This window comes from Asterias amurensis, chromosome 19, assembly GCF_032118995.1.
Source record: "Asterias amurensis chromosome 19, ASM3211899v1".
Lineage (NCBI taxonomy): Eukaryota > Metazoa > Echinodermata > Asteroidea > Forcipulatida > Asteriidae > Asterias > Asterias amurensis.
This window is the reverse complement of record NC_092666.1, coordinates 1,935,236-1,963,029: the sequence shown is the minus strand read 5'-3', so window position 1 is coordinate 1,963,029 and position 27,794 is coordinate 1,935,236. Positions and strand designations below refer to the sequence as shown.

The window sequence follows — 27,794 nt, the reverse complement described above, 5'->3', positions numbered from 1 at the left end:
CAAATGAATGAGAATGAAGGACATTGTTTTATAAACAGCTTTCAAGCAAGGAATGTGGGTTTTGCGCGCAATTTTTTTAGCGCTAAAATTGGAAAACGGCGCCAACCCCATTTTTGGTGCATTCTATTCATGAACCAACCCACTACGTATGCAACAAACGTATGTTACGAGGGATAAAATATCATCTCGTCTGTTTCCACGTGCTGTATCAAAAAATCCGGATCCCGAATATCTGAAGGATTTTTAGCAGTTATTTCATTCTTTTCAGAGATATTTTGTCCCGGAATCCACAGTTGACATTGCTCTTTACGTAGGCTGGTCGTTTGGTGAGTTAAATTGTTTTGAAACGTCGTTGAATTGTTTAATAGTTTAAGCACCGGCTATTTTATTTTATATATAAAAATATAAAATAATTGTGTGTCTCTGGTTGAAACTATTGAAATCGAACACGAAAACAGGCTTGTTGAAAAAAACGTCCGTGAAAAAGAGCTATTTTTATTTATTTTGGTCAACGAATTTATAAAAAACTAATGTTTTTTAACATTTCTTACTTTCAAATCCCTAGTTTGTAGGCCTAATAAAACAAGTAAATGTGTTGTGGTATTGAATTGATTCTTCTTTAAAATGAACTCGGTCGCCATGTACAGTAAAATTAAACATTATTTCAATAAATATTTTCAATCATCATCATGATGATTATCATCAGACATCATCAGATCATGATCATCATTATTGTTATTAGTTAAACTTTGATTTTGAGACCAATTTTTAAAATGAATAGCCGAATAATGCAAATGATATATTAACGTTTGTTTAGGCCTAATTTATATTATTTAGGCCTAATCAGCTAATTATTAATGAATTATATGCTGAACATCAATTAGGTTACATCGGGGGCCCTATTACTTTTAGTTTTAGTTTTTTTATATCCATCATCTAATCATTGACCTTTTCTGATTGAAATTGTAATTAATAATAAAACTTATGGATAACTTTCCGTATGGCGTCACCACTTTTTCACCCTTAAAGGAACACGTTGCCTTGGATCGGTCGAGTTGGTCTTTGAAAAGCGTTTGTTATAATATGCATATGGGTAGAAAGATGTTGTAAAAGTAGAATACAATGATCCACACAAACATGCCTCGAAATTGCACGGTTTTCCTTTTACCTCGTCAACTAACACGGTCGGCCATTTATGGGAGTCAAATTTTTGACTCCCATAAATGGCCGACCGTGTTAGTTCGCACAGTAAAAGCACAACCACGCAATTTCGAGGCAAACTTGTGTGGATCATTGTATTCTACTTTTAAATTATCTCTCCAACCATATGCATTTTATAACAAACGGTTACAAATGCTTTTTTATAGACCAACTCGTCCGATCCAGGCAACGTGTTCCTTTAAAGGAACACGTTGCCTTCAGATTTCACAAAATTTCACGTTTGAGGGTGTTCCTAATACTTATTAAGAATTGTTCTTGCAATAAAACACATTTAATGTGTTGTAATTAGTGAATGGTAATTAAAAAAAACAAACACTGACCTCTGACCCCGAAACATGGCCCGCGAAATATATACGTTTTTCAAGCCGTCAAAACGATCGTCCGTTTATGCGCGATGCACAGCAGTTAGGCTGGCGCCGTAGCCAATGGCCTAGTAAACCTACCAGAAGAACACGAGGTAACATACCGTTCTCTACCATACGACGTTGTGTGAAATGTAAACACACCATTTTGCTGTCAAAATGGATCGCCGAAAAACAGATTCAGCTCATTGCTCTACGCAAAGAGATGATTGAAGACACGTCCAAAAAGAAGGAACGGACACCTCGCCAATCAGGGTAAGAATAATGTAGTGGGACATGGACTAGCCGACGAGAGAGAGAGAACGGACCGTGATTGTTTATACCCAATGCAATGTTATTTGTTAGTTATTATTGTGGACATGACACGTAAATTCACAGCCATGACAGCCGCAACACTGAGTTGTGAGAGTACATAAATGTACATGTACTATGACTAGTTTACATGTAATTTTGTAGATCTATTCACTCGGTGCATAGATGGGGGTGGGGATTTGAATCGAGTGTCCAGCGTCCTAATGACTTGGCATAATTTACCCTAATTTACTTTGATGCTACAATGATGCTGGGATGGGGAGGACTTTTGTAAAAATTGTAGAAACACATTTTAAAAATACTAAATAGTACAGATTTATTAAATGTTTTTTGTATATTTTTAACAGTTTACCCAAAATATTGTACCCAAGTCAACTCGTACCCTAATTCTTTCAAAGAAGTGTGACCTTTCAAACAATAAAAAATAAAATTGTCGAGAACTAATAAGTTATATCAATGGTTATGAATTTCTTGTTGAAGGTACTATGTGAGCAGATGCCAGGACTTGGCGTAAACATCTTGGAGACCTCATCAAACCCAACCAAGCTGGTGTGTTTGTACCAACTGTAGGGAGATGCCAACACAACAGGAGAGGTCATGCTGCAAACAAAGGCCGGATGAATGCTTCTCAAACTCGGCAGTAAGAGACTGATTATTTCATACTGTCAATGGCATGTGCATGTATAACAATATACACATGTACTGTCAAAGCAGTCCAGTTTTGTTATATATTTTGATCTGTCCGCCCCCCCCCCCCAAAAAAAAAAAGGAAACAAAGTAAATGTGTAAACAAACATTTAATAAGGAAACACAAATTTAAGCTTTCATTCATTGTAGTTACTTGTAAACAGCCTCCTTCGCCAACGTTGCATTACCAAAAAACTTTACACTGAACAGCCACATCCCAAATTTTAATAACATCATGTCTTTGACCAGCAGCCAATTTTACAAAACTTTACGCAACTGCGTAAGTCCACTTGTGCAACGTTTATGGAGCAACTTGCGCCATTAAAATTGCGCAAGTGGACTCACGCAGTTGCGTGAAGTTTCGTGAAATCGGCTGCAGGTAGGTAATATTTGCAAAAGTGTCACTTTAATGAATCAACATCAAGTGCATGGGTTTTATATTCCATGTACATGTACAAATAACCAATTTTTATTTTGTTAATTGTTTCAAAAATGTTTGTGTTTATATTTGAAAAGATCTTGAGGCACCTTGTTCTGGACCACCATTAGAGTTGGCACGACATCACAGGAATGACATGTACACCAGGGGAGCATGATGTACACAACAAATGACTTTGCCACCCAGCCAGCCTTCACAGACAACATGTGTTGTGTCAGAATGGTACTGGAAATAGAGTAACACTACCTAGTTACTGTTTGTAAAATCAGGGATATATTTCCAGATAGTTTCAACTTTCATGTACACATGATTTATGCAAAACAGGTTTTACAAATGGCAATATTTCCTGTTTTCAACAAAGTAGATTCTTATTCCTAAATTAACACATAATGTCAATATTTCAACTTATTATTATTTTCTTTTGCACATTACTTATGTCAACAAATCATTGAATGTGATGTGAGCAGAGTTTGTTTTCATCACAACCACATAATATGATTAAGTTTAATTTGAAGTACATGGCCAATTGTTTATACAATCATCATATTTATTGTATTATTTATTTGAGATTTCGATATTTTGTAACAAAAAAAACACTAGAACAACAAATACAAAAACATAAACAATCTGTATTCAAATAAATTTATCTGAAATATCTTTATTCTGTATTCATAAAGAGACATGGATCATAGATGCAACAAGTTTGATAAACACAGTGCCATTTCAAATTTTTAACCTTAACCCTTGCAAGTATATTTTGATTTCAAACCACATGCCTGTTATGAAATGCATGGTCAGAATGATGTTTTAGAACTAGTCATATTGTTGACTAGCAGACCATGTTAGTTCGAACAAGTAAAAGTTTTAAAGGGAAACCACCGAATTTCAAGTCATACTTGTGTTGATCATTCTATTCTACTTTTAAAACATTCTTTCTAACCATATGCATTTTACAACCAAATCACTCGATCTAAGGCATTGGTCTCTTTAAAGGGACTTTATACCTTAGATGTTGGTAATTACTAATTTGTGATCATAAAACTCACTTGATAAAGTCTACATGATGAGAGGCATGTCAAAGGACTTGTTTCTATACTGCAATGGTGTTTTTCTTTCACTGTTTCTTGCAGCTTATATAGCCAAATTTAGCCCAAATTGTCACAGGTTTATTATTGTATGCATAAATATTGAGGAGATACACCAACTATTACTAAGGATACTGCATGGGACTATAGTGTTCTTTGGCAAAGGACAAATTTAATTAATGTTTGCAAATACATCGTGTACTGCTGTGAATTGTAAAAACATTCAATAAATTGTCCATATTTTTTTTATAAAGTTCCTATTAATTTGTGACAAAGATTCTCTTTGATTACATACAAACTCTAGAACTTGCCAATAATGCTAATAATGCACTGACCTTATATCTTATGCACACCTGTACAGACAATTTTGTAGCCAAATTGTGGAAAGTTACATGGAAATTAAATTTAAGAAGTGGAAAATCTGGATTTGTGTTTTGCTATTTGTGTTCTTCTGTTGGTAGTAGTGGTGGTGGTATGGGGGGGGGGGGGTGGGGGGGGATGGCGGCTGCGGGTAGAGGCTATCCTTGCACCATTAGCGGTAAGCCTGGGCGACTAGTGTCGCACTCCAACTATTGAATCCTGAGTCGAGTCGCGACTATTGTTTTCAACTATTCGGTTAAACGTGCTACAAAAATAGTTTAAAAAAAATTGCGTCTACCTGTTTGGTGAACCAATTTAGTCGCTCATGACTATTCATGACAACATAATTTACTTACAGAACACAGTCAGACATCAGTGACACAAATCTTCAGTCTTTTCCGCTTGAATTAGACTATATTGTGCAGTGCATCGTGATAATTAAAATTTTGTTGCGACTAGTGTCGTAGTCGCAACTATTGGATGGAGGTGCGACTAGTAGATTAGTAATTTTCACTGGTCGCCCAGGCCTAATTAGCAGAGTTTTCCTGTCCTGCAAAGAAGCTGGTTGTCATCTAACCGTGCTTGGAAAACTTCTTTGATGTACGTGTACTCTTTCTTGTCCATACCGGCTTCAATAATCACATCACCACCCAACTTTCACTGTGACCTGGGAATCAAGTATCAATACAAAAATGTTACAAAATAATAAAATTGTTCCCCGTTTCTGATTTTGTTTTGTAATTTTTGAAAAGAGTTTTCTAGACTATGGCCCTTTTCGAAACCACGGCTTTGGCTTTGAATTCAGCTCGGGCTAGCTTGGCCCCGCAGATGTTTTGACAATACTGAGCGTGCTTTGCGTAGGGATTCAGACAAGGGGACGGAGTCTGAAACCGAATCCATAGCCGATGCCGTGGTTTTGAAAAGGACCTATGGAAGCTTCATTTTTGTGGACAAGAGTATTAATTTATTTTAGCTTTCCTTGCCAACTACCATTTGCAGTATGTGCTCCCTGTTCAGATGCATCGCACCATAAATTTTGCTGTCAAATGATTCTGAGCAATGTAAACAGGAGCTACCTCAAATAGTACTGTCCAAGACCAAGGTCAAGGAATTACATCCCCATAATAGACATAAACATTATTTTATAAAATAATGAATGTATGGCAAATAAGACAAGTGACATCATCTATCCTATGGCGATGGACTAGTATTAGTAATAGACACCACTTTCCTGTTGCCCTGTGACTCTACATGTACTTGCAAACAGCATAGAGAAAGGACAGAGAAGTAAAGTCACTGTAATTTTGCATCTAAAAACGAACTGTGGGGTATAGGCCTATGTGACTCGCAATTGCATACTATACTTACGCGGTAAACACGGTAAACGCCTCTGACATGTCTGAGCAGATGTTTTATTATTGAGAGGATGAATTCTCTAGCTGTAGTTTTGGTGTGGGAGGTCATGACACGTCCATTTTCAACTCCACTCGCTAGTTAGTATACGGGTACTAGACATTCTTTCGTGTACAAAGCGTTCGCATTACTAGACTGGCCCCGCAGAAATCCTACATCGTACGAGCAAGAACGGGGAGTTCACTGCGTCTGGGGAGGTCTGGCCGCGGGGGATGATGGCCCGCTGGACGGCAGCCGCTCGGCCCCGGGACGTGGGCTGAACTTGCTGCTTAGATAGATTAATAAAAAGTTAATTCAACGTAGGCCCTTTTATTTTTGTTCATGAACTGTTTTTTTGTTGTTGGAGTAACCATGGAGGAAGAGATAGATACAAATGGGTTCGTAAAATTGTTAATAATTGCTCAGTCGTATAGTTCAACGGCTGCGACTGGAAATAAGACTAGTGAATTTGGCGGCCATTTATGGGAGTCAAAATCTTGACCCCCATAAATGGCGGAGCGTTTTGTTTCGAGAAAGTTAGCAAAAGTGAAGCAATTCTAAGGCATGTTTGTGTAGATCATTATATTCTACTTTTTTAACATCTTTCCAACCGTAATCATTTTACATCAAACGCTTGTCATAGCCCAAAAACGCCCAACAAAGCGCAGCCCGAAGGCAACGTGTTCCTTTAACCGACCTGTTGAGATTCAGTCGCAGTTGGACTAACTTTTTATGAAATGGAGTCAGTGGTCGACGTGACAAGAATAATTTACAGAAAAGTTTATGGGTTACCAGTGCAGTGGTGTGTGCAGCCTCATGTCATGGCGCACAAAGGTTGTTAGTTTTTTTAACTTAGCCGTGTGAAAGCTCGCTAAAACATTCTGCATGGTGATAACAATACAATCCTCGCTCGTAAATTTTGTAGCAAAGGACCCTGGCTATTATAGCGAAAGAAATTTCCCCAGGGTGAAAGAGACTTAGATTTAGACTCTGTTGTGGCCCTGGTCTTGGTCTTGGTCATGTTGGTCTTGGTGACCCATCAAATGTGTTTATTAAAGCCATTGGACAATTTCGGAACAGAAAAAAAAGTTAAAAGTTAACAGATTTACAAGTAACTTATACAGGGTTTACAGAAGGTAAAGGTGAAAGACTTCTCTTGAAACATTATTCCATGAAATGCTTTTACTTTTTGAGGAAATATTAAAAAACAATATCAATTCTCAAAATCGAGATTTACGGATTTGTTTTAAACACATGTCATGACACGGCGAAACGTGAGGAAATGGGTGGGTTTTCCCGTTATTTTCTCCCGACTCAGATGATTGATTGAGCCTAAATTTTCACAGGTTTGTTATTTTATATATAAGTTGGATATACGAAGTGTGGGCCTATGGACAATACTGTTTACCGAAAGTGTCCAATGGCTTTAACAGTCTTTTATATTGTAGTCTTAAGATTTTCCAATTAATTTTGCCCTTGTTTCTTCGCATCGCAAGCATTTGAATGGCTTAAAAAAAAAGACATTCAAATGCCCCCAGGCCTTCCACAAAAGAGCTCAGAAATCATACTGAGCTTACAATCTTAATTGCTAAGCAAAGTGTGATATCATCAAATCAATAAGGATATTGATATTGACAAAACGTCTTAGAAGGATATAAAAGCAGATAAGATAAACCTCATTTAATGGTTTGTGCTTTGTAAAGTTAAGCTCAAGCCTGATAAGTGTACAAAACCTTTCAGGCATGGAATTTTTATATATGAACATGTTGAAAAGGATGTTTGTTTTTCTTTTTGGAAAAGGCACTTTCAATTGAAATCTTAAAAGTCAATGGGAAACTTTCAAAGAGCACCAAGGCCAAAGACTAAGGGCAACGTAGGCCATAGCCTCCATGGCCTGAGCAGGGCTGTATGCTTCATTTTTGAAAGGGCAAGGGCACCAAGGCATTTTCTTCTTGGTAAAGGGTAGCCTTATGATGAAATTGCAAATTTGTACTGGATCATTTCAAGGGCACCAAGGCAATGACCAGGGGACACGGAGGCAATCGCCTTCGTTGCCTCCGTGAAGTATCAGGCCTGCCCGAGTGTTATTCCAGGCCTGGCCTATATTAGTATACACATAATGAATGTTTATGAGTGCAATGGTGCGAATATGTTCATGAGTTGAAAGATGGAATGTTCTATTCAACGAGGCGGAGCCGTGTTGAATGGAACATTCCAGCTTTCAACTCATGAACATATTCGCACCATTGCACGAATGAAAAACATTCATTATTTGTTTTATATAACATCCAAGTAGATCTTTGTCATTTTGATTGAAAGATACAACTTTCAAAACAAACAAAGCGTAGGCCTACATTTTTTAATTGTAGAAGCCGAATGCTAGTAACTTTACATAATATGCCTTGCAGTAACACTGCTGCGTTACCTAAGACACGCGCACGCAGTGATGTTTTTTTTTACTCAGCTTTTTCGTTCCATCCGAAAAGTACCATTGCGCGCTGGCAGCGTGCAATGGTACTTTTCGGATGGAACGAAAAAGCACGGTGAGTGACTCAGCGTGCAATAGTACTTTTATTTGCTATCACGTGACGGACAATCCTCCAATCAAATGGCAAGGATCTGCTTGGGTGTTATATAATATAAATTAATCTTTATTGAATGTTTGCAAATTGTTAAACATGGCCTGCTGTACCTGCTGTTGGAACTAGGTGAATTGGTTGTGCGCATACTAACTCCTACGCTTATTGTTGTGGGCACGCAAACTTGCCACAAAACCAACGTGTTTGAACACTGAGAGACTGAACACTAAACACTAGTCGTAAACACGCCCACTCAAACACAATGTGTGTACGCAAGTCTATCTTTGTTTTATTTATTAACGCAAAACAAAAAATATCTAATTGAAATTACATAAACAAAAATAAGCATAAATAAATAACTCAAAAAGCAAGTCGTGTTAGACAAAATGCAGACAAAGTCAACAAACAAAACAGTAGATTTTATCTTCTATAATTATCTCGGATATCTTAGGACTTTGCTCAGAATTGTTTGCTTTATGCAATCTCACATTTGTACATGTAGGAACCTCAGTAGTTGCTTACCAATTCATAACACTGCCCCCCCCCCAAATAAAAATGCCAATTTTAGACTAGTTGTTTGTAAACGAGCGACATCGGGAACTATGATATTGCACATTACATGTACATGTAGATGAATCTCTTTCCTGACAAGAGTCCATTTCCGGGCAAATAAATTCAGATAATTCAAATCTTATCTGTAGGAAACTACTAATCTCAACAGATTAACATTCCATGGCAGCCTGCATTTCTTGATGATTTGAATTGTTTTTATGTAAACACGAAATTGGAGCAGAGTGTTTAATCTTATTTGTTGTTTGAGTATTATAAAGTATACATTGTGTACTTTGAAAGTTAACAGATAGGAAAGATATTAATCAGAATAAAAGGCAAGTACAATGTAAACATAAACAGTAAGCCTGACTCTTACACTTCCTGCGAATTCAAATTTTATCAGCACACAGGACTAGCTGTTTTGCAGCGAATGATTCACAGTAGTTAACTGATGGGAATTATTTGTTGCAAATTTGTTACATACAAATTTCACTACTACCCCTACTAGTCGTGCTTCAATAAGATGCACCTATGACTTTTAAGTCGCGACTTAAAAGTCGCGACTATTTTTACAACCAAAGATTGTAGATTGCTGCAGGTGCAAAATGGTAAACATTCAGGCTGAGTATTGCAAAATCACTACCCAACTACATGTAGGCATGCTTCACTAGTTGCAACCTTCATCAGTAGTTATGGCAGCGCAGTTATAGAACCAGGTACCTTGCTCTCTGGCTATAATATTATAAAACTGTTGAAACATTTATTATAAACAATTTATTCCAATCACTTTTTCAGAACGATCAGCTCTTCTACATTGTATCAGCTCTGCCCTTCATCTGACTTGAAGATGGACTTCACTACCTCATGGGACACTTCAATGTTCCCCAGTCCGACGCCCTTTATGGGTTTTGACACAAGCCCGTACATCTGGGCTCTGGTCCTAGGTTTCGTCATTTCATTCGTCCTAGCATTTGGTCTCGGCGCAAATGACGTCGCAAACTCTTTCGCCACGTCGGTAGGATCCAAAGTGCTCACACTACGAACTGCATGTTTCCTTGCGTCATTCTTTGAGACGGCTGGAGCAGTGCTTCTTGGTGCCAAAGTATCGGACACTATTCGTAAGGGTATCTTCGATGTCAATCTCTATGAGGGAAAGACAGAGATTCTTATGATTGGCCAGATTGCTGCTCTAGGAGGTAAGCAAGGCGTGGTTATAATATCACACAGCAGAGTTAAATGTTACACTGAAATCACTGGCCCGAGGCCAGTGATTTCAGTGTAAGTAAGCTCAAGTAAGCGAGTAAGTAAGTGAGTAAGCGAGTTCTTGCGAGTAAGCTCAAGACAGGACAAGTCTAGTGCCGAGTATTTGGGATAAGGTCTATGGGTCTTACATGTAGGATTCTTAGTTTTCCTCTGGTAAGAGGCACTTAGTAGGGGGACATTAAGCCCGGTTCAATCTTCCTGCGTATGTGTATATATGTGTAGTGAATTTGATAGGAATTTGACTTCACAACCCTGTACTTTCGCAGCGATATTTGCAAGTTAGTTGAGCAGAGTTGAACTGCTGCGAAGCATTCGTTGCAAATTTGTGACATCAACATTCATTACTAACTCACATTCGCAGGAAGTATGAACAGGGCTCAAGTTTGAATTGGAATCTTGTAGAGGGCACCACAGCAAGAGCAAAGGACACCACGGAAATGGTGTGGGGGCTGTAGGTTATTTTGAGGCCAGGCTTAGAACACGATTCTCTTTCACAAGAATCATGTGTTTACATGTTCATCCTTAACTGCATAATTCATCACATTTACAAAGAAGAAAGAGAGGGGACCAGTTGCTCTTTGACTTTGAAAAATGCTTCTTTTGGGGTATTACAGTGTATCAAATTCGATCGGGCCAGCAGAGCGGATTTGTAAGCCACAGGCCTTATTGTGCCGCAAAGGTCCCTGTACATTTTAATCAAACGGTTCAGGGGCAAGTTCATGTGCGGCGATGCGTGGTGTACGCGTCCGTGTCAAAATCAAGTATTTTTGTGCGATTCAAAAAAAAATTAACCATGCGGTGGTACTCCATCGCCCTGAATGCCAAACCATGGCCTGGAATATCATCTTTGACATGGCAAGACGGTTTTTCTTTTATCCAAAGGGCACTCTCTCTGGAAAATCTTAGTATATTGTTGAATGGGCAACAAGGCCAAGACTAGGGCACCTTAAGTAGGTCATGGCCTCTGTAATTCCAGTCCTGCCCCTGCAGAAACTTTAAAAAGTTTTTACTGTGATTTATTCGGAGGTGTATGTAGATTCTCAAGCCCCTTTCAGTTTCACATGACAGCAATTTAGCAGGGGTCCCGTGCTAAATTGTAGCATTCTTGTAAAATTTTACAAAATGTACCTCATTTGAAAGTACAACTATACTGTTGTGCTGTCCAAGGTGTCTTGTTAAATTGTCAAACAATTGCTAAGTACGGTATAACAACCACGCTAAATTTAAAGTTAACTTGCTGTCGTATGAATAGCACTGTACATGTAGACACCCGTTTGAGGCCCCTGATAGATTGTCAACTGCTCATTCCATCCTGGTGTTTTCCTTGATTATCAATTCTCGGATCTTCCCAGCACATTATTCAAGAGCGCTGATCTTACTGAAGTGACGTCCATGTCTGAAACAATATTGACAGCAAAAATTAATGATGGGGTAGAAAATTACAGATGTATGTACTGAAGCCAGCGTAGCCTTGATTTTGATGAAGCTTGCTTTTCAATTTTATTTGCCTCTTTTTCTGTGTGCGAAGGGCTTTTCTGTGTAGTTTTTTTTTTGTGGGTTGATGTGTGGGTGGGTTGTTTTGCTGATCCTAAAAAGGTTTTTAATCTATTTTGACTGGTGAAAGGTAATAGATCCTTCTTAGATTTGATCAATTAGAGTAATGTTTAGTGGAACGTGAGTGATAGGGAGTTAATGTGGGTGCATGCAGTGAGTTGATTGCATGTCAGGACATAGTGTTTTATGCAGTCTCGAGTTCGAAGATTTTAAATGTTTGTGAAGGTTGTCTTACTATGTACTCAGCAATGTACACAGGAGGTCTGGAATTTCATCTTTATAAGAGCAAGGCCAGTTTTATTTTACAAAGGGCACTTCCATTGGAAATCTTATAGATACATGTATAAGTCTAAGGGAAAATTTTGAAGGGGCACTAAGCCAAGACCAGGACAACGAAGGCCGTGGCTTCCGTGGTCCTGACGAAGGGATTTCTCTTGATGCGTGATTTTCCTCTTACCTTGGTGCCCATTGAAATGTTCAAATTTAGGAAGTTGCAATTACCTCACTACATAACCTGTGCATTTTACTATGGAAACAATGCTTTGGTGCCCTTGCCCATTCCTTCTAGCCTGAATAACAAAAATCTAAAAGATCACATTAAACCATCTCGCAAACCAGTCCTAATCATGATAACATTAAATATAAAGCAATCTCTGGGCAAATCATATAATAAATTGGTGTAATCTTGATGGCGTACACGTCCTGTACTTGTAGGCTTTACTCTGTTTTGTTCTAAGTGCAGTGTTTCGCCGAAAGGCATCTCCTTTGATCAATATTGTTGTAATCAATGTCTGATGACATCACGATGGACTCCCCTAGGCCCTCTTTAGGAAGGTGGGTTAGTGTGGGGGGGGGGGGGGCACGTTTTGGGATCCGATATCATCTACGTGCATCAGTCAGTGGCAGTGCTACATGTAAATTTAGCCCCCACCCTCATTTAATGTTGAAACATACAGCAATTAACGTACAATAACCTTTTACTGATGACAGAATTTGGAATTTGTAGAATTTGATATTAAATGTATTGTCATAGGTTTCCTGCCTTATTTTAATAATTAAATTTAATGTATGCCACATTGAAGGTCACTTGAAAATGAATACTCTGTTGCATCAGCATTCAACAAGGAGCAGGCCGAATTCAATTTCAACAGTTTAGCATTCACTGATCAAACAAGATCATTCAGTTTCACAAAAGCCAGCAGCAAGACGCTGGTCAACTTAATCAAACTGCATCAGTGTTGTAGATAGGCAGTAGAAATTCAACTGAAGAAAGGTGAACGTGTAGTTCTGAATGTCTGTAAATGGAATAGAATGTCAGAAAGAAATCTGAATGAGAGCATTTAAATTATGTGATAAACAAAAACGATAGATTAATGTAAAAGAAACCCTACACAGTATGTACTTTGAATGAAGTAGGGAAACAAGCTTGCAGTTGGACCTTTGAGGAAGACTCTGCTAGGGTAAAAAAGTCAGGTGACTGACATTTGTTTAATTTGCTGTAAGTCCTTGGTTGGTATTAGGAAAGAAGTTTGCAACAGCTTAATTTATGTTCTTAAGTTGAACGTGTGTTTAAAACTGAAACTTAATTTATATTTTGCTGAAATTGGCAGGGAAAACATAGTAACATATTTTTCATTTCCATATATACTGTAGCAATAATATATTTTTCTGTATGCTTTTCCACCTGTAGGTGCATGTATTTGGTTGTTGGTGGCCACATGGTTCAAGCTACCAGTATCTGGAACCCACAGCATAGTAGGAGCAATGATCGGGTTTCATCTTGTCGTCTTTCAGACTGAAGGAGTGAACTGGACTAAGTTTGGTCTGATCAGTAAGTGAGAATACTCAACCTCCACAAATAAACCCAAAACGGGTCATTCCGTGTCAAATTAACCAATGGAGGAATGGGTCAACTCTCAGATTTGGCTGAAATTCATTTTTTAAAACACTCATCTAAATGATCTATGGGTATAATGAACACATGTAAAAAAAAAGTTGCCAACTCCAAGTCGATTCCGAATTGAGGTCCCTCAAACAGGGCAGAACATCCCCTTTAAGTGCACGCAAAATGGTGGGTCAAATTTTGTAGCAATGAACAAGTGCATGAGTTGGCTAATTCCTAACTAGCCTGTTCTGAACAGCACGTTTGACTAGCTTGCAGTTGACTAGTGTTTGCACACTGGGCTAGTGTCTAAATAGAGGCCTAGAGTGGAGGCTTGTTTTGCAGCATTATTTTTCAGTACAAGCTCCTTTAACTCAAGCCAAAAACTCTTATCAGCTGGGCTAGCTCGATGGTCTAGTGGTAAGACATAGATCCTGGTCTAGCAATGCAAAGGTTATGGGTTCGAATCCCACCTGAATGATTTGCCTGTACAGGTACAGTAGATGTTTTTCAAAGAAGTTAGGGAATTACAGTGCATACATCAGTGTAACTGTAAGGATAAAAACAAATAATAATAAAAATCTAAATTTGTTTGTATTTATAGTTGCCTCTTGGTTCATCTCGCCGGTTCTTTCTGGATTTGCGTCTTCAGTCATATTCCTGCTGTACAGAAAGTTTGTTCTCAACAAGGTAAGGGTAAACATGCAGCTAGCAGACTTGTGACTGTTTTATTGGCAGGCATGATACTTGAAGGAGACGATGAAGCAATTGCATCCATGCCCCTTGGTCATTGCCTTGGTGCCCTTGAAAGGCTCTCCCAGTAGAAATTTAATTTACAGTTTCCTCATTGGATGCCCTTTACTAAGGAGAAAATGCTTGGTGGCCTTCCTGTTAAAAAAACGAAGCATACAGGTCTGCACTGATGTTCCATCATAGGACGGGGATCACTGTCCTAGCCAAGCCTGATACTTCATGGCAGTTGCCTCCGGTGCCCCTGGTTATTATTTCCTGGTGCCATTTGAAATGTTTAAATGGAAATGTACAACTTCCTCATAGAGATTCCCTTCACATGAAGACATGGTGGAAAAAGCCTTGGTGCCCTTGCAATTCAATAACAAAGCATCTGGCATTATGCCTCCTTAAAGGAACACGTTGCCTTGGATCGGTCGAGTTGGTCTTTGAAAAGCGTTTGTAACCGTTTTTTTATAAAATGCATATGGGTAGAAAGATGTTGTAAAAGTAGAATACAATGATCCACACAAACATGCCTCAAAATTGCGTGGTTTTCCTTTTACCTCGTCGACTAACACGTCGGCCATTTATGGGGGTCAAAATTTTGACTCCCATAAATGGCCGACCATGTTAGTTCGCACAGTAGAAGGAAAACCACGCAATTTCGAGGCAAACTTGTGTGGATCATTGTATTCTACTTTAAAAACATCTTTCCAACCATATGCATTTTATAAAAAACGGTTACAAACGCTTTTGTTTTGACCAACTCGTCCGATCCAAGGCAACGTGTTCCTTTAAAGTCTATTGGGAAAAAAAGGGGCTCCAAGGCCAAGACAGGGAAAACATTGGCCATGGTTTCCATGAAATTCCAGGCCTGTATTACAGGTAATATTGTACACTAGGATCTTATAATTATCACTGGAATGAACTGAATGGAAAGTTGATCTCAATGTTTTGTTTTCCTACTTAGGATAAGCCGCTGGAGCCTGGGCTTAGAGTGCTTCCTGTATGTTATGCAGTGGTTGTAGTCATTAATGTTTTCTCCATTACCTTCGATGGGCCAGAATGTAAGTAGAAATGCACTTTTTCCTCTCACTATTGCTGACACTATCCTACAAACAATTGAGTGCATTGACATTTAATACAAATACTCGGGGGAAATGTTGACTACAGGGATTGAAGTTAACGCTGGAACGTAGGGCTAAGGGCCAGTAAACTTACAACTGGAAAAGCTTGTTGGTCTTGTGTTTTTCAATTGAATCGAAGTAGGCAACCTTATTGTGTAATATCTCTGTGAAAAAAATGTGTTGATTAATTTGGTATCTTTCAATTCTTTTCAGTATAAAGGGCACTGGGGTCAATTTAACAAAGAGTTAGGACTCGTCTTATCTCGAGTTAGGACGAGTTACTCGTCCAAACTTAGGATTAATCTTAAGGTCTGCATGCTACAGTGCAGGGTTGGGACTTAAGATTAGTCTTAAGTTGGGAAGAGTTTTGTGAAATCGATGGCAGGACACTATTGGTAGTTACTCAAACTAATTGTTCGCATAAAAACTTACTCGGTAACAAGCAATGTAGAGCTGTTGATAGTATAAAACATTGTGAGAAACAGCTCCCTCTGAAGTAACGTAGTTTTAAAGAAAAAAAGTCATTTTCCAATCAAATATTTGAACTTGATTTAGAGACCTTAGAATCTGAAAGCACACAACTTCGTGTGACAAGGTTTTTTTCTTTCTTGCAACTTTGACGACCAATTGAGTTCAAATGGTCACAGGTTTCTTATTTGGGAATGATATGTTGAGATACACCAACTAAGGAGACTAGTCTTTGACAATTACCAAAAGTGTCCAGTGCCTTTAAAGGATACCTGATTAAGATTTTCTCTCGGTGCTTGTTCAACTCATTTTGACTCTGGTATTGTAAAATAAATTAGTCAGTTCCGGTACACATTTTGAACTACAAGCCCTTTGGTGTTGTGAATATTGTCCCCCACATTTGAGTCGTGGTGCCAATTTCACAAACAGTTTTGATTGATCTTAACTGCAAATCAATTGTAGTTGCTTATAAAGTGTTGTGTCACAATACAAATCACTATGGTAACACTGACAATTTAATTTGTTTTGCGATGAATTTTACCGCTTTGTGAAATCAGCCCCAGGACTATCCCAATTCATGAGGCATGAACAAATACATTTTGTGGTCCAATACAAACTTCATGCTACAAGCCATGCAGATTTAAAAAAAAAATTCTGACCCCTGGACTAATAGCATGCATGCAATAATTGTTATATTGTATACCACACACATAGATCTGTCATTGAATTCCTTTTACAGTAAACACAATTGGTGTTGTAAACGAAATCGTGTTTCAGTGAAAGTTTTGACCTACATGTAGAAGCACTGTGGTCTAATGGGCTCTTACAAATCGAATGCCGCACAAATTAACACGATAAAGGATTATATTTTCACAGGCATGTCCGGTTTAAACTAGATGTTTTACCTTTAAACCTAAAAGTAACATTGACATTATTGAAAAGAGCCGACAGTTATAAAAAGGTTAGCCCCAGATATCGAACACCTTTAAGGAAAAATGCATCCCTTTTTTGGGTGGAATATTCCCTTGAATTTCCTACAAATTGTACATTATTTTCAATCGCCTACAATCGGAGCATACTGATTGATACGTTGAGTTGTCAACCACCAATTTTTTTCAGAAACAACCACTCAACAAAGGTTTACACACATGGTGCTATTGCAAACCTCGCCTGATTATTAAAGGCAGTGGACACCATTTGTAAATTATTCAAAATAATTTATCATAATTATTATCATAAAACCTTTCTTGATAACGAGTAGTGGGGAGAGGTTTGATAGTATAAAACATTGTGAGAAACAGCTCCCTCTGAAGTGACGTAGTTTTCGAGAAAGAAGTAAATTTCCATGAATTTGATTTTGAGACTTAAGATTTGAGGTCTCGAAATCAAGCATCTGAATGCAACCAACTTGGTGTGACTATGTTGCGACAAGGGTTTTTGTCCTTTATTATTACATGTATCTCGCAACTGCAACGACCAATTGAGCTGAAATTTTCACAGGTTTGTTATTTTATGCATATGTTGAGATACACCAACTGTGAAGATTAGTCTTTGACAATTACCAATAGTGTCCAGTGTCTATAAAACTTTCTATCTTTCTAAACTTTCTAACAGTACTTGGTATGAACCAAGTTCCAGTGTGGGGAACGTTTGTGATCAGTCTGTGTGGTGGTCTCCTTGTTGGATTGATTGTCTGGTTTGTAGCTGTACCCGAACTCCGAAAAAACATGCTAGGTGAGTTAGCAACTTCTTTTTCATGACGTCTTTACGTGAGCATCTAGTTAGCCACTTGTAGTGCGGGAATACTTTATATAATTTAAATAATTGTAGGTTGAGAGTGGTAGCACTGTTCAGCAACTGCGGTAGCATTTAAGCATTTTTCATGTATTGTTTTGGTGAAAGGATGTTTCTTTGAATAAATTGTCATAGCTTCTTACAAGATTTTCAAAAACTGCAACAAATATACTTTAAATGGAATTATACTTTTGACCTAGTGTTTTGGCTGTTAACCTTACTCTGGCATGACTGAGAAACATAATTTTGTTTTGCTTAGCTTATTTTTGTGCTTATAAAAGCAGCTCTATTATATTTGGCCCTTATGGCGTTAGACGTAAAAGTTGTATTATGTGGAATTTGTTTTTATTGACAGAGAGTGGTACGACATTTACTTCTCTTCCATCCACTGACCCTGGTATGGTCATAGTCTCAACAGCAGTGGAGATCGATATGGCACCAGGGATCCCGGAGACAAGTAAGGTTCATTCAACACTGAATTGATGACTGGGATGTGATTCAAACGTTTTTAACCGAAAATCAGTTTTGTAAACCCCCATTCCTCCGGGGAAAAAACCCTGCAGATTAGGGCTTTCAAAACCGAAGATAAATGTATGTTTAATGCTTTAGGCCTGGGCGACTAGTGTTGTATACGCGTCTATTCAAGGAAAGTTAATACTGAAAAGTCCCAGTTGACTGAACAGCTGAGCAAGTACATGTAGAAAGGGTATAAAAAAGTATTGAGTGGACAGCTTGCAAAATAAGCTCCTCTTGGGAATTATCAATTTCTTTTTTTTTTTTTTTTCTAATAAGCTGGAGAGACTGCTGGTTAAATTATGCTTGAAATACTGAACTGTTGAGTGTCATTTGTTACATGTTTTGAAAAACATCGCCAATCCCTGTCAACTTCTTTTTTACTCGCCCCTTTCACAATTTTCATTTGGGGCACACAATTTTATGCATGCCACACCTGCACAAAGACGAAACATTGGTACTGGAAAAGTTTTGAATGAAATGAACCGCCATCGTTGTTTATTTTAACAGAGGACCCACTTTCTACCGAGATCTCGATGTTGACACTGACAGAGAAAAATTCCAGCCTCAATGAAGATGATGTTCCGGTGAAAGACTCTGGGGTTGACAAGAGAGATGCAGCTAATAACATAGCAGCAGAACCAATGTTGATCAGTAAATTTGAAGGTAAGCCTTTGTCATAAAAACACCATGTAAATATAGAAACAACAAGTATTTATAAAGAGATGTTAAATACCGTATGGGCATTCCAAGGCGCCCGTTAATTATTCTGCTGGTCATGCAGAATTGTGTTTGTAATTATAATACCCATTTTATAGCACCATGTGATGGTTTCCCTATGGCGCATATTATTATAGTTGGCTACTTGAGGGAATTTGTTTTTGTTGTGAATGCTATTTAATCTTGTTTATAACTTGTTTGTTTGCCATTTAAATGTAATTTTGTTTGTACATTTTTGTTTAATTATTGATTAAAAATCAGGCCTCAACCTCAAGGTTTTGAAAAACTAAAAACACTTCTACCATTGACGGCTTGCGTCAAAATGACAATGCTTTGATCTCATGCTTGGGAGTTTGCTTTGTTATACCTCCATGCTTCAACAAAGCGGCTATACAATTTGGAGCTCCCAACTATGACGTAGCATGAGTGATGACGTAATAGAGCTTTTTGCGAATCTTTCAGAAAAGTGCTGGATAAGGGTATTAAAAATGGTTGTGTTTTTTTTACACAATTAAAATCTAATTGTAGATACATGTATGACTTGATTTCCTTATTGATTGAAAACATTCTTAACGAAATTTAGCAAATGTAATGACTTGCTATTGTCGTTCAAGTAGGTCTTTAAGTGTTACTGGTACTCTAATTTGCAATACTCAACACACATGACACAAGTGTCTTGGCCGAGACTTGAACCCAAACCCTGCTATACAGAATTACCAGAGCTCGAGTCCAGAGTGTTTGACCACTCAAGGACACAAGTGTACACGACTGGGACTTCAACCCACTCTCTGTTGATCAGAAACACCAGAGCTTGAGTTTGGTGCCCTTATCTGCTCAGCCACAACACCCTCGTGGTCTTTTTTTTTGGTGCTCATTCTCTGTTCCTCTCTATATTTATGTATCACAGAAGGTACACTAGACATGTCAACAGATACCAACAACACCTCCATGCAGTCATCCCATGATCAGGGCTTCTTCTCGCGTCTCTTGAATCGCGCTGGCTGGCGTAAGATTGAGAGCGGAACAAGCACACCAGACTCGACTCGCTCCAGCTCAACAACGAGTAGTAGTAACTCTTCCACTAGGAATCTGGAGGCATGGAAGAGTGTGGTTGACCCGCCCGAGGTCGTGAAACTTTGCAGTCCGCTACAGATCCTGTCAGCGGTGTTCGCCTCTTTTGCACATGGTGGAAATGATGTTTGGTAAGATGGCTTACTAGTAACTAATTCCACAAACATGCTTAGCAGATCAAGAAATATTCCTACAATCCCGACCATATCTCGTTGGACGAGGGACGGGGGAGAATGTTAATTGTCGGGGGAAGTGGACAGGGAATGTTTATTGTAATGTTGGGAATGGGTGATCCAAGCATTTTAGCTTGGATTTTAGCTACGTAGATGTTGCAATTTCAGTGCCCAACCATGTCTGTCTACTGCCGAATTCTGCGTTTACGATCACTTTGCGCTAGCTTTGTATGCGAATGGTGATGTCCAATTCAGTGACGCTCCAACACTGTTGACTTGAAATTTACACACAAAACTGTACATTAAATACAGTTTCATTGGTAGGTTAGACATCTGGGTATTATATAATTATGTTTGTAACTTTGTCAGATCGACAGGGTAGTTGACACAGTGCACAGTTGACAGCCATCGGTGCTGAAAGGGTAAAGTTCTATTATGGGGTGTCGTGGCCGAGCGGATATTGGCACCCAACTAGAGCTCTGGTGCTTTTGTTCAGCAGAGTGTATTGTTTGAATCCCGCTCCCTGGTCGTGACACTTGTGTCCTTGAGCAAGACACACAACAACTTCTCTCCATCGATGGGTTAATGGGTACCTGTGAGGGCAGAGATGGATCTTGAGGTTGGTTTAGCTTAGTGCGCTACATAGTTGGCAGCACAGGCTGTATCTCCCCAGGGAGCTGAGTTGGTTTAAGACATTAATTAAACGGCCCAATGACCAAGGGTACTAATGCTGGAAGTGCTTTGAGACACCCTTTGGGTGTTTGAAGTGCCATAAGAACCGACTATCATTATTATTATTCTTAACTGTTCATATTTTGATCTCCAGCAATGCTATTGGACCATTGGTTGCGCTGTGGTCCATCTTCCAGTCTGGGGGCGTCGCCCAGAAGCAGAGTACGCCCATTTGGATCCTATTTTACGGTGGGTTGGGGATCACTGTTGGGTTGTGGGTTCTCGGCCGTCGAGTTATTGAGACAGTTGGAGACAAGTTGACTCCAATCACACCCTCAAGGTACGTTGCAAATCTATTTTCTTTTGATTTCTGTCTGATTGCCAATTTTTTCTCTCGGGGGGAAAATCAGAAATATTGTGATTATTTAATAGCCATAAAGTCTATTAAAGGCACTGGTCACCAAAAGTAATTGTCGAAAGCCAGTATTCTTTACTTGGTGTGTATCATCATACATGTACAGTATGGATTAATAATAATCAATGCAGTCTTGTGGAAATTCGAGGCTTGGATTTCATCTCTAAAGGGTATGGGTACTTTTTGTACCACAAAACACAATGTACACAGATTTACATGGAAGCTTCCAATATTATCTTCAAAGTGTGTAAGTTAAATGTAAATTTGTGGACATTGTGCTTTGTGTCCTACTAAAGGTACCCACACCATTTAAGAGCAAGGCCATTTTCACCTTTTATAGTAATAAATGAATCTTGTTAAGCGCTGGTATCTAGAAAAAAATATATTCAATGCTGAAAAGGGCACTTCCATTTGAAAATCTTAAAGTTAGTGGGAAACTTTTGAATGGGCACCAAGGCCAAGACCAGGGGCAACGGAGGCAATGGCTTGTAATTCTAGACCTGGACCCAATTTCATAGAGCTACTCAAGCACCAACAAGATGCTAAGCACAATAAAGTTATGCTTATAAATCTGACAATGGTTAGGCTTGGGCGATGTGGGAGACCGCCTGGGAGCTAAAGTCTTTGATGTTATTTTTTTCAATTGGGGAATCTTGCGGTTGGTTCTGGGACTTTTTTTTTTTTTTTAAACAGCCCGTTGTGGTTGCAAGACGTCTCAATTAGGGAAGACATCGTGATGCTTCATCAAAACCACGATTTGCTGATAATTTGATTACCAAAAAACCAAGACGATACGGTAATCGTTTAAGAAATGGTATCGCGATTTTTGATTCTATCGAGATATCGCCCAAGCTTAGTAATGGTTACCAGCTAAACTATTGAATGTACAATTTATGGCTGTTATCCTGCTCAATTCTGATCAGCAGACAATTGTTAAGCAATATTTTCTGCTTAAGCAGCTAGGAATTGGTCCCTGGTGTTGTAAAAAAAGTTCAGATCCAGTAAATATTTTGAGCTTCAAGCCCTGCAGTCCTACGGATTTTCCCCCTGAATTTGAGCTCTGTAGGCCGCCCAGTTCTCTAATTGGTCTTTCTTTTCTCTTGTTTCTATTCAGTGGGTTCACCATTGAGCTCGGAGCAGCAATGACCGTCCTAGCTGCCTCGAAGATCGGCATTCCAATCAGCACCACCCACTGTAAAGTCGGCTCAATCTTTGTCCTCGGCATGGTTCGCTCGAGGGCCTCCGTAGAATGGAAGGTCTTCCGTAATATATTTTTAGCGTGGGTTGTTACGTTACCCATCACGGCAGGGATTAGCGCGTTACTTATGTTCCTTTTACAGCTTGCTGTATGATGTTAGCCCCCCTAATACGCCTGTTGGGGTTTGTTCTTTATAGAAATAGAACTTGCATAGCGCTGAGTGCTAAGGAATCTGCTCGCTGTCAGTCGAGCTAAGCATCAAAGTTGCTGTTCACTGTCAGGTGAGCCAAACAATAAAGTTGCCGTTAGGTACTTTTCTGACAGTAACAGTACTACAAGTAATCTTATTGTAGTATTTTCCACAACTTAGGCATGTGATTTTGCCGTTTTTAATTGGAAATCGTTTTTTTTAAAGAAAAACAAAAGGGAAAAAAACATAAAAAAACCAAAAGAACATGAAGATAAAACAGTCGCCTTTATTTTTTCCTTGAAGGACCTGAAACTCAGCGTTGTTTGATGTTCTATTTCTATGCTCAGCAATTATTTTCCCCCCACGGGTCGGTTTTAGGCTCAGTGAAATATTTCTAGTATTGTTATTTTTTCGCGAGGTTTTGAACTTCATTTGCATTCTATGAGTTTGTACAGTAACATTGTACAGGTTATTAATTTGTGTGCCAGCAATGTATTTGGTGGTTAGGCTAAAAGCCTGGGTGACTAGTGCGATTAGTGTTGAAGCTACCAATGTATGACTATTGATTGCTTAGTCGAGTCACGACTACCATTATTCAACTACTTATTCGTGCCGCCATGACTACTACAAAAATAGTTGTGACTACTAAGTAGCGACTACCTGTTTGGTGGACCAATTGTGTTGCTCACGACTGTTCACGACGTAATAATTTACTTACGAAACACATCAACATCAGTGACACAATCCTTTCAGCAGAAAATTTCACTATATTGCACCTGTGGCAAACAACATATTGCAATTCATCTTGGGAATTAAAAATTTGTCGCAACTATTGCAGGTGTGACTAGTCAAGTAGTAAATTTCTCTTGTCGCCCAGGCTTTAGTTAGGATGCTGCAGTCTCTTTTGGTTTTGAGATTAAAACAAGTGTAAAAATACAAAAAAAATCTGTCTGCTCCTGTTTATAGTTTTATTATAACTTTTTTAGACTCCCTGTTGGATGGGTATATTTCAAAATGCTGTTCACAAAACATATCACTGTTAAAAATAATAATAGTGGCCCATGCTGTCTTAAAGACACTCCTGGCACAGGAGAGATGCAGAAGCAAGTGGTCCTACAATGAGTTTTATACATACAGTTGATGATATTATAAAAAGACCTACACAATTGAACGAGTATAGTACATTGAGGTGCTTGATCACAAGTTACCATAATTTATTTGGGTTGACCGTGAATCACTCCTAACCTATTTGGTTTGGTCTGACTCTGGTGCGCCTGTCTGAATTGTCTCTAACCTAATGTTAATAATGGTGTCAATTCAATAACCTTCCAGACATGCCAGAGGCAAAAATTGTCACTGTCCAAAAAAGAAAAGAAAAGAGGAGGTCTATACATTTTTTGTGCGGGGGTGTTTTGGTTCGTTCCTGACTCTTTCAGAGTGATATTTGAAACTTGACATGATCAGATTAATCAACTAATGACCTTCACATTCCAAACAGGTATATTTTAACAGTCAAAATGTACAATTCAAGGTCGGTTTGACTGAGTGTCATAAAAAGTCAGAAATGAACCATTCTACATGAAAAAAAACACAACCATTATTACATGTAGTTGTTGGTTGTCTCTTGTAAATTTGTAAAAAGAAAAATCTGAAAAAATCTTGTAAACTGATACAAGAAGTGTGTGCTTGAAGTTAAAAAGAATTGTACAATTTAAAGGGAATATTAGGTTAGGGGTCTACAGGGTTGATAACAAACAGTTGATGATGTTGCTGCGTTTTACTGTTTGAAATATAGATGTAGAAACAATAGCATATTTGCCAACAAGTTTCAAAGTGTGCACCCAAGCTGAACAAATTGCCCTCAGTTTCCCACCCCCCTAAAAAAAAAAAAAAAAAAAAAAAAATGGAAGTAAAATGAAAACAAACAAAAAACTAGGAAAAAAACTAGGAAAAAAACAGCAAAAAAAAAGAATAGAACAAAACACCCCGAATCCTGGAGTACTTTGAAGTGAAAATCGTAATACCGTACTGCATTTTCTGTACGAAAATTTTTTGAAATGTTGTTTTAAACATTTGTCAGCAATTAGCAAGTTATACCTTGAAACTTTAAAGGAACACGTTGCCTTGGATCGGTCGAGTTGGTCTTTGAAAAAGTGTTTGAAATCGTTTGTTATGAATTGCATATAATGGTTAGATAGGTAATTTAAAAGTAGAATATAATGATTCACACAAACATACCTTAGAATTGCACGGTTTTCCTTTTACGTCGCGAAAAAACACGGTCGGCCATTTATGGGAGTCAAAATTTTGACTCCCAGAAATGGCTGACTGTGTTAGTCGAAGATGTAAAAGGAAAACCACGCAACTTCGAGGCATATTTGTGTAGATCAATATATTCTACTTTTACAACATCTTTCTAACCATATGCATTTGATAACAAATGGTTACAAAAAAACGCTTTTTGTAGACCAACTCGTCCGATCCAAGGCAACGTGTTCCTTTAATTTAAATTTAAACCACAATAATTGTTAAAGTCTGACTGTCCTCTTGAGCAGTACACGGAATTATGAACTACCCAGTAACGAGAAATATAAAGCACACTGTAGACCTCATCGCAAATACTTGGTTTGCGCCCTGTACTAATACATAGGCGTTGAATGGGGGTGCATGCTGGTCTAGCTTCCGCTCCAGTTTGATCCCTAGTTAGACCAGCATGCACCTCTGTTGCTTGTGCGCAATAGATATTTGCAAAAAGGTCTATGCGTGCTGGATGTCACATCACAATCAGCGCCCTCATTGTTACATTCTGATTATTCTGGCCAGTGCGCGCTCGTGCAGTAATTGAGTGAGATTTAATAGATGTTTAAGTTTCATCAGGGATAAAGAATTATATTTTTGGTTTTACCCTTCAACTGATGTGTTCAAAATTCCATGTTCCCTCATTTATGTGTACAAATCAAAACATAATTTGTTTGTATTATGATCTAAAACAAGGTACATTTATTTCTATAAATATCAGGGTCATTATTTATACAAATGTTAACATTTTGGTTAAGGTGTGTTATCAATTTGTTTTTATTTATCATAACTCATTTATCCACACAAACCATTTTTTGTATTTCCCATTATATATACAAAATTGGTGAAACGATTGGTATTGGGTACACCTTGATGTACAAAGACACCGACATTAACAGCGGAAGAAAGTTTTACTCTTAATTTTCTCCCTTATTTGTGCCATGCTTAACGATGTACTAGGAGAGTGAAGAGAACTTTTCAGGTCTGGACTTTCAGCTTCAAAAGGGCAAGGCCATTTCCATTTTGCAAAGGGCACTTCTATTGGAAAATGGACAACTTTTAAAGGGGCACCAAGACCAGGGGCAATGGAGGCCATGGCCTGCGGTTCATTCTAGGCCTTACTTTTGATAGCCCTGTTCACACTGTATCTCTTATCCTTGTAGATTACAGCCCTGGGGAGGCCCCAGGGGTTTATTTTACCCCACGATAACCCTGGTGCACTTTCACACTGTCCCCCCGCCTAGGTCCCTTTTCCATTGGTGTCTAGTTGCTCATCTCATGAATACCCCCAGGGTTTTACCGCTTACCCCTACTCAGATGTTGCTAGTGCCCAGGGTATGCCCATACTGTATGCTAGGGTATATCAGGGGTGAAGTGATTCATGTGTGAAAGGGCTTGATATCAGTCATTCCCTGGAGTTGCCCTGGGTACTACAGTAGTGTGAAAAGGGCTTGTTAAGCCCTGCCAACCAACCTACCCCCCAACTCAGGAATAAGGAAACATAAGGGGGAGCCAATAAAACAAATATTAGAAAACACCATGTGAAAGTAAACCCATAAGAAAAGGAAAAAATATTAAATACAAATGTGATACATATAATAGATGTTTGCATTGAGATGGCGAATTTTTACCCTTACACCAATGTGTATAAAGCACTGAATACTTGGTACTTTCCAGAGTTCTGTGAAAAAATCCACATGCAAATCACTTATGTGGGATTCAAACCCACACCCCTTGCATTGCTAGAGCAGAGGTCTTACACTATACCACCTAGCTAGCCTGATCGCTAGAGGCAGTTCGAATCCTATGTGTTAGTTGAAGTTTTATAAAAACTATATATCACTGCTCCTTATTATCAACCAGAATGACTACTTGTGCAGAATGTTCTGATTATTTGTTTTTCTCACAGAATCTGAGTTTCCTTCCTTGGTTCTACTGTAGAATCTTAAAACCTTTTTTTTTTTTTTAAGTTACATGTTCTTAATTCATGCATGTTCTTAGTTCTACCTCCATGATTCATGCCAATTCTCTGAAAACCCCTAGTCACTCGGTTTTAAATTTTGGATTGTCAAAAATGAGAAACAAAATAAAAACATATAAACTGGATAAATCAACTGAATATCTTTGATTATCAAGTGAAGAATAAAACAAGTGCAGTAGTTCTGCAAATATAATTTCTGCAAGAGTAACTGTGTATTTATGTGTTGTTCATAATTATGGTGTTATTTGTTTAAACACTAAAAGCGTTGCTGGCGGCTTAAGTTTGTTTTAACTAACTCATGGAAAAACGCCTTCTGTTTTGCACAAGCGTCAAGTCGTCAGCAATGTCTGCATGAGTTGAAGACGCCACAAGTTGACATTGACACGAAAAGCGTTGATGTTTTCGCAACGTCTTACAAAACCTGACATGGATGTGCCCAGCGGTCAGGGTTTTTGAACCATAAAGTAGGTCAAGAATCAACTGATTTTATCCCCAGCAAGGCAGCACGACATTGTAGAACACTCAATTAAATATTTGCAACAAAACAAATGAATAGATGGGTTGCTCATTGTGTCATCGATCGCCATATTTGATGACAATGGAAAAGTGTAGTGTGTATGCGCTGCGCACTACTCTCAGCCAATGAAAGCACGTATGCTTGTTTTACCAAAGATGGTGGCCAAGGACACCATGTTTCTCCATCTATCATATCTATGAAGTGTTGTAAAATCACAAGATTCATTTGGGTATAAGC

General features: G+C 38.5%; 1 protein-coding gene and 1 long non-coding RNA gene across 2 annotated transcripts; both read left to right on the top strand.

Annotated features, from left to right (window-relative positions):
- Positions 1-39: 39 nt before the first annotated feature.
- LOC139951424 (sodium-dependent phosphate transporter 2-like) lies at positions 40-26,703 on the top strand. The gene is made up of 11 exons (XM_071950309.1): positions 40-326; positions 9,785-10,185; positions 13,497-13,637; positions 14,293-14,378; positions 15,391-15,487; positions 17,630-17,749; positions 18,165-18,266; positions 18,833-18,988; positions 19,950-20,244; positions 21,113-21,298; positions 22,488-26,703. Exons 2-11 carry the CDS (start codon positions 9,837-9,839, stop codon positions 22,723-22,725), a joined length of 1,770 nt encoding a protein of 589 aa, XP_071806410.1. The 5' UTR covers positions 40-326; positions 9,785-9,836; the 3' UTR covers positions 22,726-26,703.
- On the top strand, positions 1,687-4,530 carry LOC139951446 (uncharacterized). The gene is made up of 3 exons (XR_011787770.1): positions 1,687-1,838; positions 2,376-2,535; positions 3,099-4,530. It is a non-coding gene; the product is annotated as an uncharacterized lncRNA (long non-coding RNA).
- Positions 26,704-27,794: the final 1,091 nt, after the last annotated feature.

Coding starts and splice junctions, on each gene's coding strand:
- LOC139951424 (XM_071950309.1), top strand. CDS start 9,837: ATGGACTTCACTACCTCATGGGACACTTCAATGTTCCCCAGTCCGACG. Junction 17,750..18,164: donor ACTCCGAAAAAACATGCTAG/GTGAGTTAGCAA, acceptor TTTTATTGACAG/AGAGTGGTACGACATTTACT. Junction 18,989..19,949: donor GTTGATCAGTAAATTTGAAG/GTAAGCCTTTGT, acceptor TATGTATCACAG/AAGGTACACTAGACATGTCA.